This window comes from Schistocerca gregaria, chromosome 7 (assembly GCF_023897955.1).
Source record: "Schistocerca gregaria isolate iqSchGreg1 chromosome 7, iqSchGreg1.2, whole genome shotgun sequence".
NCBI classification, from domain to species: Eukaryota; Metazoa; Arthropoda; class Insecta; order Orthoptera; family Acrididae; genus Schistocerca; species Schistocerca gregaria.
In genome coordinates this window covers 332,227,022-332,242,270 of record NC_064926.1, presented here as the reverse complement: position 1 = coordinate 332,242,270, position 15,249 = coordinate 332,227,022, and the positions used below count along the sequence as shown (strand labels likewise).

At 39.7% G+C, this 15,249-nt stretch overlaps 1 protein-coding gene across 3 annotated transcripts in view; it reads left to right on the top strand.

Annotated features, from left to right (window-relative positions):
• The window catches only part of LOC126282198 (uncharacterized), a 190,674-nt gene that overhangs the window by 49,199 nt on the left and 126,226 nt on the right, over window positions 1-15,249 (top strand). For all 3 annotated transcript variants that reach the window (XM_049981732.1, XM_049981733.1, XM_049981731.1), the window contains 2 exons: window positions 8,611-8,694; window positions 12,944-13,143. In XM_049981732.1, the coding sequence (XP_049837689.1) occupies window positions 8,611-8,694; window positions 12,944-13,143 (284 nt within the window). The remainder of the gene's footprint in view (window positions 1-8,610; window positions 8,695-12,943; window positions 13,144-15,249) is intronic.

Genomic DNA, 15,249 nt, shown 5'->3' with positions numbered 1-15,249 from the left:
GCTAGGAATGTCAGTTATTGTGTCTTCCATTGAAGAATCTCTATGATGGTCAAATGACACCATGCTCTTTTTTTAACAAGGTGTAAAAATTTCTACTAACTTTTGTCTGTCATGATTTTCATGTTCTTTTTTTTAACCTTGAGTGCAATAGTGTCTGCATCCTCAGCAGTTTCTGAATTTTGTTACTGGACCTAGATGGGTCTTTCCTGTTCTTAATCAACTAACTCGGCATATACTTCTCCAGTGTGCGATTTACAATCTTCTTAAACTTTGTCCTTAGTTTTTCTAAGTCCATCATACTGGAACCTAATGATGTCTATTCACTTTCTAACTGCGATGCTAGTAATTAATTACATGCCCTTTCTAGCTCATCATGTTTCATACGCAACAATCCATGATTTAAAATGTGCTAAATTTAAGACATTTTAATTGTAAACACTGTGAATTAAGTATGATGGATCAGTTGATTTTGAAGCATCGTGATAACTATGGCCAGTAATGGAAATATAGCCAGTTCTATATCAAGCTTAACAGCTGTGCGAAACCCATCATAATGACCTATAATGGCAATTGTCTGCTTTCAAGTATTACACCAGCTCCTGTGCAGATCTGCTGTTAACAGTGTAGGGGCAGCAAGAGGTGTTTGCAGAGTAGTGGGGGAAAAAGCCAGAAGATATACATCACAGTAAAACACAGGATTTTTGTGAATTGTTCACATTAAAAATTCAAGAAATGCAAGAGACGTAATTGTTTGTCTTTATAAACTTTAGTGTCATCATCATCATCATTATGCCACCCATTTGTTACAGTCAATATGAAATACATTCATAGCACATTTGCTGTGATCTTTAAAGCATAAAGTAGGTCTTGGGGGTCTCTTGGCCAGTACTATCTCACTTAGTAGCGTATGTTGCAAAAGATGGGAGTGACCCATAAGATTAAAGTGTCCTGCCATTGCAGGTTATGTTCCTTGAGAGTAGGGTGATACTCGGTAGTTTCACAGCATTCAGAACCATTTCATATGTCACATGGTCCTTCATTGATATGCTTAGGATGTTTTGTAAGCATCACAGGTGAAAAGTGTTCAGCTATGTTCTTGTTTGGCATATGATGTCTGGGTCTCAATACCATAAAGAGAGTGATCAGCATGCTTGCATGATTGATTAACATTTCTGTGGTCACTGTAAGGTTTTCATTGTCCTGTGCTCTTGTGCAGAGCTTCCAGAAAGTGCTGTTCCAATTCTTGTTGTTTTTTTTTTGTGCAGAGAAAGATCATGTGACACTAATGAACCAGGCTAGCAGAATTTTTCTATTGCTTTCAACAAGAATCTATCTAATTTTATATAGACATATGTGTATCCTTGCACCATAATCAGTGTTCTTTACGTTGAAGGCATGGGGAAGATGTTGCAAGCAGCAGCAGATTTGTGTGTAAACCTTAGGAGGTCATCTTGGATATGTGCTATGACTGTTACATTGGCAGCGAATAAAAGTTTGCTAGCAAATAAGTCCTTGTGATGGCACTTGGATCTGAGTAACAACTCTGTGGGGGACTCAGCTTCCCCACCTGGACTACAAGGCAGTTACACACCTCTATAAATACTGCTCCAGGTATCACCCAGCATGGAGCAGAAAGTGTGAGGATTACAATGAGGAAAGGAAAATTCAGGAGTTGAAAGTCAAGAGATGCATACCCTATAGTCAAGCTAGAAAAGCTCTCAAAGCTATGCAACCTCCGGTTTTTGCTACTTCTTTTGCATCGGCCCTTAAGAATTCAATTGCCAAGTGTGATGCCTCCTAACAAACTCTGACCACAGATTAAAGTACAAACACAAGCACTTGTCAGTTTGTCTGTGGGGGAAACACTACACTTGAACAAGAAATCATTTGGAAGCCGTTGGCGATAGGCTCACCACCTAAGCCACATACCACTGCCCACCATCAGAAGCACACGAAGCTGTCCCCTCAGCCCAAGTAACCAACTTCTCCCATAAGTAAGGAAAAAAGTCCTTCAAAAAGTAGCTCAGTCAAAGAAAGCAGCAGTTAAACCTTCAGATTGGTGAGCTCTTTCCCTCTCAGATGGGAACTATGCTCTTGAGGATATGGACTTCCAATTAGAGGAACTGGGGAGACAGCAACTGGCTAATGTTTCCCGTGACCACCCCGGTAAATTGCTGCCTTCGAGGGAGAAAGAAAAGACCAACTATTGCTAAACAATGGCTCCCACAGGGACTTTTGTGTTGCAGTGGAATTTAAATGGATACCTATTACATTTGGAAGAATTACAGCTCCTGGTCCAGGAGAAACCATCCTGCATCTGCTTACAAGAAACTCATCTTAAAGTCGCTGATGCACTTGCATTATGGGGTTACCACCTCTACAGGATGGATAATATTGCTGGAGACAGAGCTAAAGGTGGAGTGACTTTTCAGATGCCAATCCCCTCCTGTCCCTCTTACCATGAACATACACGCAGTTACCATGAAAGTTCTAACACCATTTAACATCACAGTGTGTCCTTTGTATCTTCCACCTCATGATACTTTGGATGCAGGCACACTGACAGAACTCTTCAGGCAACCCCCCCCCCGCCCCCATTCCTCCTTGTTGTGGACTTCAATGCACACAATGTGCTGTGGGGCTTGGCTATCACTTGCTCCAGGTGTTGAGTGACTCATCCATTGTGAGAATATCTGCTTTCTGAACTCAGGTCAGATTACATACTTTTCCACAGCTATAGGGTCTTTTTCAGCCATTGACATTTGTTTTTGTTCCGCAGCTATTGAACACTCAGTTCAGTGGGAAGTAACAACATTCTAGTGACCACTTCTCAGTGTGGATCCATCTGCTGACTTTGGACGGTGGCTGACAGGAGACCACGAATATGGATGATTCAAAAGGGAAATTGGTTGCAGGACAGTTAACAGGCTAGTTTTGAACACAGGAGATAGTGGCCCACATCACATGAGAGGTCCAATGGGCTGGCGCAGAGCCCATCCTCCAGTCTAGTAACCACCACAGACTGTGGCCTGTACCTGGGTAGACTGATGACTGTCAATTGGCAATCAGAGCCAGACATACAGCTCTGCAGATCTTCAATCACCATCCAACTACAGAAAACCTTCATGCCTAGAGATCTGCAAGAGCACATGTGAGGCGAGTGGTAAAAGAACAGAAGAGTGATTCCAGGAAGGAATTCACGACTTCCATTAATTGGCACACTGACAGTGTGCAAGTTTGGTGATTAATAAGACAGATTTCAGGCAAGGGCAGTATAGGTCCCTTATAGCCGTGTCAAGTAATGGGGTCTTGATGGATGTGCTAGAAGATGTGGCTCAGTTTTTGGCTGAACACTTTTCTACTGTCACTGCATCATCCAGACAAACACCTGCTTTTCAGTTGTTTCATTGGACTGCGGTTAGCAGGAAGCTCCATTTCTTCTCACGTAAGAACTCTGCAACCTTCCGTTCCCCGTGTGGGAACTAGAATTGGCTCTGTCTGTGGCCACAGATGCTGCTCAGGACCTTTTGAAATCCTTTATACCATGCTTCATCTGTGCCCTGAAGCGAAAGGACAGCCCCTCTCTTGTTTCACTCAGATCTGGTTTGATGGAAAGTACCGCACGACTTGGAAGGAGGCAATATTAATTCCATTCTGGAAACCAGGCAAGGATCATACACCCATTACAGGGTTGTAGTCGTTACCAGTTGTATGGGTAATAATCTTGAATGTATGGTCAACCACCACTTCATCTGGCTGCTTGAATCCCGTGGTTACCTGAGCCGCTCCCAGCGCACTACCATTCCATCCTTGCCAACTTAATTATACTGGAGATGGCGATACAGGAGTCCGTCTTATGCTGAAACCATTTCGTATGTGAATTTTTTAACCTCAGAAACCATACAACACTACTTGGAGGTACAACATCCTTCGCCAACTTCATGAATGGGGACTATGTGGATGTCTGCCACTTCCTATCCAATCCTTTCTTGAGGACCGGCGTTTTTGCTGTCACATTTGTGATGCCCTGTGTGACAACTATGTTCAGGAGAATGGGATCCCCCCAGGGTGGTGTACTCACTGTCACTTGTTTGCCATCACTATCAGTGGCATTTCTTTTGCAGTCAGGAGCCCTGTCAAATGCTCTCTGTCAGTGGGGGGACTGAATGGCTGCAGTCATCCAAATTGACCACATAGACATGGTGGACTTCATGCCAGCCTCACTGCTGGCAGGAGGTTCTGCTTGCCAGGCTGCACATTGGTCATAGCCCTTTAACAAATGACTTCCTCCTCTGGCGGGACAATCTACCACTCTGTGAAGTTTGTGGTGTGCCACTTTCAGTTAGCGTATTTTGGTAGTGTGTGTTCTATATACTGATATTAGGGCATCTCTGTCTCAATGGAGATCTGTCCACCATCCTTGCCGATACTGATTCCAGTTTTACTAGAGTGGTAAAATTTTGTGAACTGTCAGGCCTCATCCCTAAAATTGATGGGGAAGGGAGGCAGACTTTAATACACTATAAACTGCTCCGCATGTGGGGACAGCCTTCGTCCCCACCCACAAGATTGGCATGCTGACTTTTCGTCAGCACACTGATGATCATGATGTTGAGTGCCCCTCATCTCAAATTTTCTGAGTAACAAGATTTAAAATTTTAAGTCAGGTGGATGTCCTGGTTTGTTTTGCTGAAAGCGACTTTCAGAACTAAAAAGAATAATATAACAAACAAGGTTAGACCCAGTACACAGTCTTGAAGGACTCCTCTTTGCACAAGAAAAGGATCTGGTGCGCTTCCTCCAAATACCACAGCATCCTCCATATTCTTGCGAAAAACTGTGGTTGTCTTCACTAGTATACAGTCCCTTCCTCCTGACTGTATCAAATGCCTTATTTAGGTCAGTGAAAGCAGTGAACAATGGTGTCTTCTGCTCATGGTGTTTTCCTGAATTTGTTGGAGTGTGAAGGTCATATCAGTCAGCCAGCTTCTCCAGTCTGCCCTGCACCATAAGGTCAATAGCTTGTTCCAATGATATGAGCAGTTAAGTTACACGCTAGCAATTGCAATCACCACAATTGCCTTTACCTTTGTGTAGTAATGATGTTGGCATCACACACATCCTGCTGCATAATACCCTTCAGTCCAACATTTCAATAAAATGTAGGGCACTGGGAGAAGCAGAGTCAGTTTGATAAGTTTTGTGTCAGTGTTGTCATTACCAGGGTATGTTCTGCATTTAAGCTATGCAGCAGCTGCCTGAAGCTCCTGCTTAGTAGGCACAACATCCAGCTTGTGGCAAGTTGACAGTTGGAAATGTCTCCTACTGCTCTTAGGCTGATGTCGAACAGATGTATGTAGAGGTTGGAATAGTGTTACACCCATCATTGCAATTATTGACTACAATGTGTGATGACTGTTCCATTGATCTCCATAAGTGGGGCAGTCTTCTTTACGGGTGGGCCCAATGGCCATTACGATACCCAAATACACTCTGCTGCTGTTTCCAGTCTCAACCCTGTATGATTGCACAAAGATTCTTCCAGCATGTGTTCTCACAGGTACAGACTGTGTGCTGAACGATTGTCTTTGCTTTGCTTTGCTTTGCTTTGCTCCCTCTGGGCAGTGATGCAAGGGTTAGAGTGTCAGTCAGTAGTGCTTAGAATCGAAGAGGGGTTTCAAGGCATCAATACTCTAAGAAACCAATCCTGGTATTTAAGTTACAAATTACCAAATATATATTCTCAACAGTGTTTTATGTACTTTTACCTGGTGTAATTTCTCAAGAAAATTACTGGTGGAGCCTTATTATTTTGGATAAGACTTCAGTGTCAGATTGCAGGCTAGCATACATTGAATAGCTTGAGAATGACACAAGGCTACTTTCCAGGGTGTGTGAAACTGATGGGCAAGTGTTTTTTGTTGTGTTTTGATTTGAAGGTGACTTTATCTCATGAAATCTAAAACTCCTAGTTTTCTGTAATTTACTGGCTACAGTGCAGTATGTTATCGTGCAAGAGAATGTTCGTGCAAGTTGACATACTTTGTATTAAGTAGCAGTCACAAAAGGTATTCATAGATGTGTTGATAATATGAGCTCACTATAGTCAGATGACATTTACTGTATTACATTAAAAATTAAAGTATCTGATCATATCTGTTGGTGGGGAAAAAAATAATTAAATGGTATTACTCTATAGAGGCACGTAGCTTAAACTTTACTTACATCCAGAAGGAACACTGTCCACATACTTGTAGTGTTCATTAATGACTAATGCCCTCTTGATACTGATTATGTAAGTCTTTTGCTTCATATGTTGCACACTTTTATAAATGTTGTTTGTATCCATATATTTAGATTCATTGTACTTTGATGTCTGGTGTTCTATCGCGGTAACTTCTGTTCATTGGGGACTCGTGCTTCACTTCTACAAAAAGGGATAGCACCAAGACTATCATTTATTTTGCTTGAACCTAACACCCCTTTGCTGCCAGCATGGGTTTATGTATAGCAAAAATGTCATTGTATTATTATGTTGCACCTTTTTAAATACAAATTACGACCTTCTAAATCCATGGCCTGTGCTTGGAATACATTGTATTTACCAAACCCAGATAATGCTCTGTAGTAATCTGAAAACCATTGAGTAGTGTATGGAGGAGAGAACATAGGATGTCGGTATTATGTTATATCCTTCCTCTTCCGTATGCACTTGTTGTATAGAAAGGATGATTGTCGGTAGTCATCTACCTGAGCTCGAATTGCTCAAATTTTACCAATAACATGTTTCTGTACTCATCTTGGAACGCTGGCTTCTAAAATCGTGTGTTAATGTGATTTTAGTGTTGGTTTTTCTAATGTTTCTCCCTCATAAAAATGTAGCAATGCTGCTGTTGACTCCAACTTGGTGAGGGTTGCACACTAACCAACAATATTCCCAAAGTGGCGGTTGAGTGTTTCGTGGGTACCCATCTTCATATGTTAATTACTCATCATGAATACCTTCCCAATGATTTTCCTGTGGCAATACTTTCCCTTCAACTGGAGATGTTTCATGGCCTGGACTCCATGAGACACTTTGTTAGGCTGCCACCCTTACTAATGACTGCTCAACTGTGACTCATTGACTCTCAGAGCTGAAGCTTACTGGCATCCCAGAGGTCCTCAGTACATTTGGGGTCAATGACCTCTTTGGCAATAAAAGGAGCCACACATCCATGGAGCATTCTTCAAATCTGCCTTACACATTTAAGATGCAGATGGTGCAGGTCGCTTGAATCATGCTGTGAACAATCATACAGGTGCACATGATCAAACAATAGGATCTGTATCATTCAGAAATGAGGAACCATGTCAGACCTATTCAGGATTTCGATCCTCCTCATGCAAACACCTCTCCACTCACTTCCACCACCTGCCTGATTGGTGGCTTAAGAGTATATTAATATTAATACCATATCATTGATATCTGCCTGTGTATCGCTTTGACACTTCAGTGTGACATACTTTACAGAACTGTAAAGAAAAGCATCAAGTGTGTAACACTTGTGCAATGCTCAACACGCATTTTAACATTATTATGGAGTGTGCAACAGTAACTTTTTTACAGTATGTGTACTGTGGTGCAGTTGAAGAACATATACATCCACACAGACCACTACAAAATGAACCATTATCTACTGGAATGTATTGTCAAACAGATGGAACAACTGAAACATCTATGTAATGAAAAATGTTAGTCATCTGAAGATGGATACAGTCACCTGAAACCAGTTATGGCAGTAAAATGAAACATTCAGAAAGTAGTTGTGGCTGGTTGCAACATTCATCAAATATCATTAACCACCATGGAGTTCACAACATCCTAAACGGATAAAATAACATTCACGATTTAGATTTAATATTGTAACAAAACTGCTGAAATTGATCTCTCTCTCTCTCTCTCTCTCTCTCTCTCTCTCTCTCTCTCTCTCTCTCTCTCTCTGACTTTTTCTTCCTTTTAAAAGTGGTTTACTAGTCTGATTAAATGTAGTTGGAAAGTTGGAACCAAGTTGCTCCAATCAGAACTGTCAACACCACACACAAATTTTCCTTCACTGTCAGTGTGTTGCAACAAAGTTTCTCTTTTTTGCTATGTTTAAATAATGCTGTGTACAATTGTAAACTGGTATTAGGCCTAGCCTGTGACCTGTTCAACTACCGTGAGACGCAGTGGGAAGTGATGATCAATCTATGCTGACAGTACTGCACTGGAATATAGCTAATGTCATGTAAAAAGTAATTTTAATTAGACTATAGCTTACTTAATTTGACATCATTTTTGTGTTGATTATGAAAAATATCTCTATGTTAATAAATAAAGACACAATCAAGAGGTAAATAGAAGCTGTCAGGAATGTCAAATTTTGGTATACGAGTGTATGAACTCGCACTATTCACAGTAATTAGAGACCCAGTATGTCTACTGAACACTGTACATCACTCTGTAATTATAGTCAGTAATAGTGAAGCAACTGTTTTATCAGCCATTTGAAGAGTTCTTTATGGTAGTGTTGCAAAGTTGTCAACATTTTGATTTACATTGAAAAGTTTTCCTTAACAGGAGTGAAGTGGATTTGATTACCGTCCATTTGTCATAAACTGGTGCATGAGCTTAAAAATTATTGATGGCTTTGTAGTGGATGCCATTGAAAGGTAAGAATAAAATTGTTGTGATACATTGTAATTTTAATACTCCAACATGAGTTGTAAACATTTATGTATAGATAAAAAAGTGTTTTGAATATAATAGAGGGAAACATTCCATGTGGGAAAAATATATCGAAAAACAAAGATTCTGTAACTTACCAAACGAAAGCGTTGGTACGTTGATGGAGACAATAACACACACACACACACACACAAATTTCAAGCTTTCGCAACCCAAGGTTGCTTCATCAGGAAAGAGGGAAGGAGAGGGAAAGACGAAAGGATGTGGGTTTTAAGGGAGAGGGTAAGGAGTCATTCCAATCATTGGAATCCTTCCCTCTTTCCTGATGAAGCAACCTTGGGTTGCGAAAGCTTGAAATGTGTGTGTGTGTGTGTGTGTGTGTGTGTGTGTGTGTGTGTGTGTGTGTGTTATTGTCTCTATCAACGTACCAATGCTTTCGTTTGGTAAGTTACAGAATCTTTGTTTTTAGGTATAAAAAAGTGTTTTGTTTTATTTGCTTTATGTTTGCTGGTGCATTAATTTCATTCGCAGTTAAACTGTTCCATTTGGATACTACCAAAATTGTCTTCTTCAATGAGTCTGAAAATAATGTTACACATATAACAAATATATTTGTTGGTTTTATTTTGATGCCTCTTTTCATATAAGAAATTACCATGCCCCCACCCCCTACTCCCCTGTGCATTTTTACCCATTCCCCATGCACCCCTCAATCTTCTCCTGCGCATCCCCCCATTTTTATAGGATTGACAAAATATGTCCCCCCCTAATTTTTGGATGAGGATTTAGAATTACATCCAGTTTGATGAATAGGTCACTTGTGATTTATAACATGTTTGTCTGTGGCAGCTGAACAGATTTTTGGGAATCACAAGGTTCAGTGATTGTTATCACGCTTTCAGTGATTTATAGAACTTGTAGTTGATGGACAGTGAATTTTCCTAAGTATTACATGTAAAAATGATTGGTGCACAAGTAGAACTGTAAACTCGTACCTACCAGTTGGCTTTAAAGAATGTAGAGCCTTGACTAAAAGGCGACCAAGCAAGAAGAAAGTACAGCTCTTTTTGTTCTGTGAGAAGACTGTGACTGGTACCTCGTGCTCTGATTCGTTGCAGTTATGGTTGTTTCCACAACTGCCTACCGATTCCAAGAATTTCATCTTCCAACAAGATGAGGGACCCCCCTCCCAATTGGTTCATTGGAACATTAACATTTGTGTCTGCCTAAAAGAAAACTTCCGCATTGTTGGATTGAGTATAGTGGTGAAGATGATGTGATCCATTCCCTTCGCATCTCAGGTTGAATTACGACTTTTTTCTTTGGGGGTACATTCAGGACCATGTTTATGTATACCAACTGCCAAGAACACTGAAACATCTCAGAGAATCTAATTGATGCCATTATGAGCACCAGTGACAAGATGTTTCTGCATAAGTTATGGAACAAACTTGACTGCTTCTTGAACTTGTCTCATGTGACCAGAGGAGCGCTCATAGAATATTTGTAGAGTGCAAAATGCAAATTCAGTGAGTTAATGGTTCTATTCATGCATCAGTCATATTTGTACAAGTAATGTAATAATAGAAAATCTGGGATGGAATAACAGTATGAAAAGAATAGGTTGTGACACATCACATAGAGAAGGCATCAAGTTACAGACCACAAACACAGTCCTGGAACCTTTGTTGGTGGGTAGGATTATGAAATCTGAATCCACTTTTGGTGGTGGAGAGCAGTTCTTTCTTCAGATGCATAGTTTGTTTCCATATTGAAGGATTTGAGGAGTGACGGTGAGGCAAGATTTGAGATTAGTAATTTCTGGGATTTTAACAAGGGGTGATTTGGGGCAGTGGGAGTGGGTCACGGTTGATTGGAAAAGTGAACTGGGTCAGGTAGCGTTCAGTACCTGAATACTAGTTTTAGATGGATTGTGATTGGTAGCGTTGGTGACAAAAAAGTGCTTCCAGCATAGAAACTGGGAGACTCGCACACTGATAAATCCCACCAGTAAGAAATCTAGCAGCAAGCTTCTAAATTGCTTTGATATCTTCCAATAATTCAACATAATGGGGCTTCTAGACACTTTAGTAGTACTCAAGAATGGGTTGCACAAGTGTTCTACACAGAGCACTTTACAGATGAAACACTTTCCTGAAGTTCACCCATTAAACAGAGGTCGGCCATTCACATTCCCTGCTACTGTTTTTACATGCTTGTTCCAGTTCTAATCGCATTGCTGCATTATGCCTAGATATTTAATCCACATGACTGTGTTGAGCAGCACACTCCTAATGCAGTATTCAAACATTACGGGATTGTTTTTCCTATTCATCTTCATTAACTTACATTTGGAACAAGGTTCCATTCATCACACCAACTAGAAATTTTGTCCCAAGTCATCTGTTATCCTAATAGTCACTCAGCATCAACACCTTCATAGCATCATCAGCAAACGGTTGCTCACCCTGTCCATCAGGTCATTTATGTATACAGAGAATAAGGACTTCTCTGGGGCACTCCTGATTATAAACTTGTCCCTGATGAACACTCACTCTCGAGGACAATGTACTGGGTTATATAACTTACGAAGTCTTTGAGCCACTCGCATATCTGGGAACCTAGTCTGTATGCATGTACCTACATTGGCTGTCAGCAGTGGGGCACTGCGAAAAGTGCTTTCAGGAGTCTAGGAATATCTGCCAGTTGTCCTCATCCTCATCGCCTCGTATGGCCTATAATTTGTCTTTTTGGTATATGTTCCATGCCTTGCTAAGTGCTTCAGAGCTTTCTACTTTGAGTTTCAGTCAGCAGTCAGTTAGGAGAATAAATTGAGCACGACAGCTTTTCTGGAGGCCAATAAATTTAGGAACATTATTACAAATACTTATGTAATTACTGTTAAAATTTGGATCACTAGTGTCCTTACTTTGTGTGCTCTCTGTGTATCTACTGGCAGGCATTCATCAGAGGGCTTCAAACTACCATCTAGCCTCAAAATAATAATAATAATAATAATAATAATAATAATAATAATAATAATAATAATAATAATAATGTGAACATTCCACAAATACTGTGATATCAAAGCTTCTGCTTCCTTTGTGTGGTGCACATCCAACCTGTCAATGACAATTCTCCATCCCATAACGCAGGTCCAGAAATTGGCAGCCAGCCCTATTGCTGAATTTTTGCAGTTATTAGCTAAGACTCTCCACTCAGTTTCAAATCAAAGGATCCCCATCAGTTTTGGGAGTGGTGCTACAAATTGAGAGCTCTGCTTCTACCCTGTGCACAAGGCCAGCAGTCATCACCACTTCCACCACTTACTCATACGAACTGAGGATGGCTTCAGAAGCCAAGTGCTAAATGTAATTTGTGCTGACTTGAGCCCCAACTTGCAGACGACTGCATTCTGATGCTCGATAGCCACAATCAGTCTCGTCCACATCTTCACAAATCTTTCCTCTTTTGTGCCTGCTTGCACCCTGCTGAGTGAGCAGCCACCTGCTCACTCACAGGGTGAACATGAAGTGCCAGATGGCCAGCCTTCGCATTGACTCTTCACTTCAAGCAACATGAAAGCTTCACCACCTTCCACTCACTCTGTGGTGAAGGCATATCCCCTTGGCAGATACACTGCAAGGTGCCTCGGCAGCAGAGTCTTTGAGAAAAACAAGGAACATCTGAGGTATTCCATGTGATGCGTCATAGTCTCCGCCACCACTTCACTCAAATTCAGCAACCTGAAGATGGCTGATCATGTTGGTGAACTGCGGCCAGCTTCTCCTGCACCCACAACACACACACTTCCTATCCATCCTAGCAGGTCTGACATAAGTAGTAAACCATAGAAGCACACAGAGAAAACTAATTAAGTCACTTGGAACACTCCTGATGTGTCACCAATGGAGGCATTTTACTGAGCTGTGCAGCTGGCCGTTCAAAAGAAATGACAGTTGTGCCACAGACTGCATGAATCTACACTTAAGAGTTATTAAAAAATGAGATTATGCTTCTCAAGTACAAAAGCACACAAGGAAATTAAGAATCAAACTACAAAAAAATAATTATGTAACTTGCTGCTCTGCTGTTCGATCCCAGGTGGTAGCTGGAAACTAACAACACTGCATTCCATTTAGTATTCGTAAGAAGAGTATTGATCAATTTCAGCACATTATAAGTTTTGTAACAAGCATTATTGATACAATACAGTATTTATTTTTGTGCCAGTTTAAAAGCAGAATGGCTATACTCTCAAGGGCGAGGAAGGCAATTTCATGTTGGGGATCATGAAGCTCTTACACAGTACCTAGCATCTGTATGCCCACTTACGGGAGATAACCTAGAATCTGAAGAAGACCGTAAACTGCGCTTAATCTTGAGCAAAGCCCACCAGCATCAGCAGCAACTGCGAAGTCAGCTGACTAATGGTAAGCATCTCCTGTATCAGAAATTTTTGCATTGGTAGTAGTTTCAGTTCATAATGTCATATTTTATCCATGAGTTATTTTTATATGTTACCTTAGCAAGAAAAATTGCACCTGAACATGAAATTGTCACTGGGAGGGAGAAAATTTGTATTTAGAGGCAGTAACAAATGACTGTTATCCAGCTTATAAGAAAAAGATACCTATAGAATTATCAATGATTATTTTAGTCTTATATTAGTTTATATGTGGTTCTTCTTCATTATCATGGGCTAGTTGTGAGGGAAGATCATTAATGCTAAAAGTAGTTTCACAAATTAATATTATGTATTATTTTGAAAGTGTTTTGATGACTGGTGGCTTATTTCATCTGGCAAAGTGGAATACACTGCCTCGCTATTACCAGTAATGTTATCCAACTAATGATGGTAATATTTTGTGCATTGCAATTGACTATGTTATCCACATTGTTGTACTATATTGCAGAGTGTTCAATTACACATCTCTAGAAATGTAACCTTTTTCTTCATAAAAACACATTTTTTCGTTGTTTTCTGAAGCAAATGAATCTAAAAGAAACATTTTATCTGTATTTAAAACAGTACTTCATATAATAGATGACAAATAAATTTAAAAAACCATTATCACTTCATTGTTCTATAACACAATCAACCTAGAATATATGAGTCCATTTTAATTGTTGATTCCTGCTTTCAGCACACTATATCGATTACTGACACAATCTTAAAAAGTGGAGAAACTGAATAGTGCCACCAACAGGACAGCCAGAAATGTGCATGTGTGCGCACTTTCACTTTTCACCCAAGTTCTAGGGCACTTTTTAGGAAGCAGCATATTAACCTGTTGTTAAATAACTTTATATAGGTATTAGTCGGGAAAAATTATGACTAACGAGAAATTAGAATCAAGTGTTCATAGTAAAACCAGTACTTGCTTATTGACAAAAGCAAGAATATTCTCTCCAAGTAAAAGAATAATAATAATAATAATAATAATAGCATAGTCAAGGGAAAACACACTAAACAAGAAGATTACATATTGGATAACCACAGCGACTGCATAGAAGCGATGGAAAAAACAGATGCCTATAAATATCTAGCATACAGACAAAAAATAGGAATAGATAATACAAATATTAAAGAAGAACTAAAAGAAAAATATAGACAAAGACTAACAAAAATACAGAAAACAGAATTGACAACAAGAAACAAGACAAAAGCTATAAATACTTATGCTACACGAATATTGACCTACTCATTTGGAGTAGTGAAATGGAGTAACACAGACCTAGAAGCACTCAATACACTTACACAATCACAGTGCCACAAATATAGAATACATCACATACATTCCGCAACAGAAAGATTCACGTTAAGCAGAAAGGAAGGAGGAAGGGGATTTATCCACATAAAAAACCTACATTATGGACAGGTAGACAATTTAAGAAAATTCTTTATAGAACGAACAGAAACTAGCAAAATACACAAAGCAGTCACTCATATAAATACATCGACTACACCACTGCAATTTCATAACCACTTCTACCACCCTTTGGATCACATAATATCAACAGATACATACGAAAAAAGTAAATTGGAAAAAGAAAACACTACATGGCAAGCACCCATATCATTTAACACAGCCACACATCGATCAAGACGCATCCAACACATGGTTAAGAAAAGGCAATATATACGGTGAGACAGGAGGATTCATGATTGATATACAGGATCAAACAATAAATACCAGATATTACAGCAAGCATATTATTAAAGATCCCAATACCAAAAAGATAAATGTAGACTTTGCAAACAACAAATAGAAACAGTAGATCACATCAGAAGCGGATGTACAATACTAGCAAATACAGAATACCCCATAAGACATGACAATGTAGCAAAAATAATACATCAACAACTTGCCATACAACATAAACTAATAAAACAGCACGTTCCCACATACAAGTATGCACCACAAAATGCACTGGAGAATAATGAATACAAATTATACTGGAATAGAATCATTATAACTGATAAAACATCACCACATAACAAACCTGACATCATACTCACCCATAAAAAAAAAAAG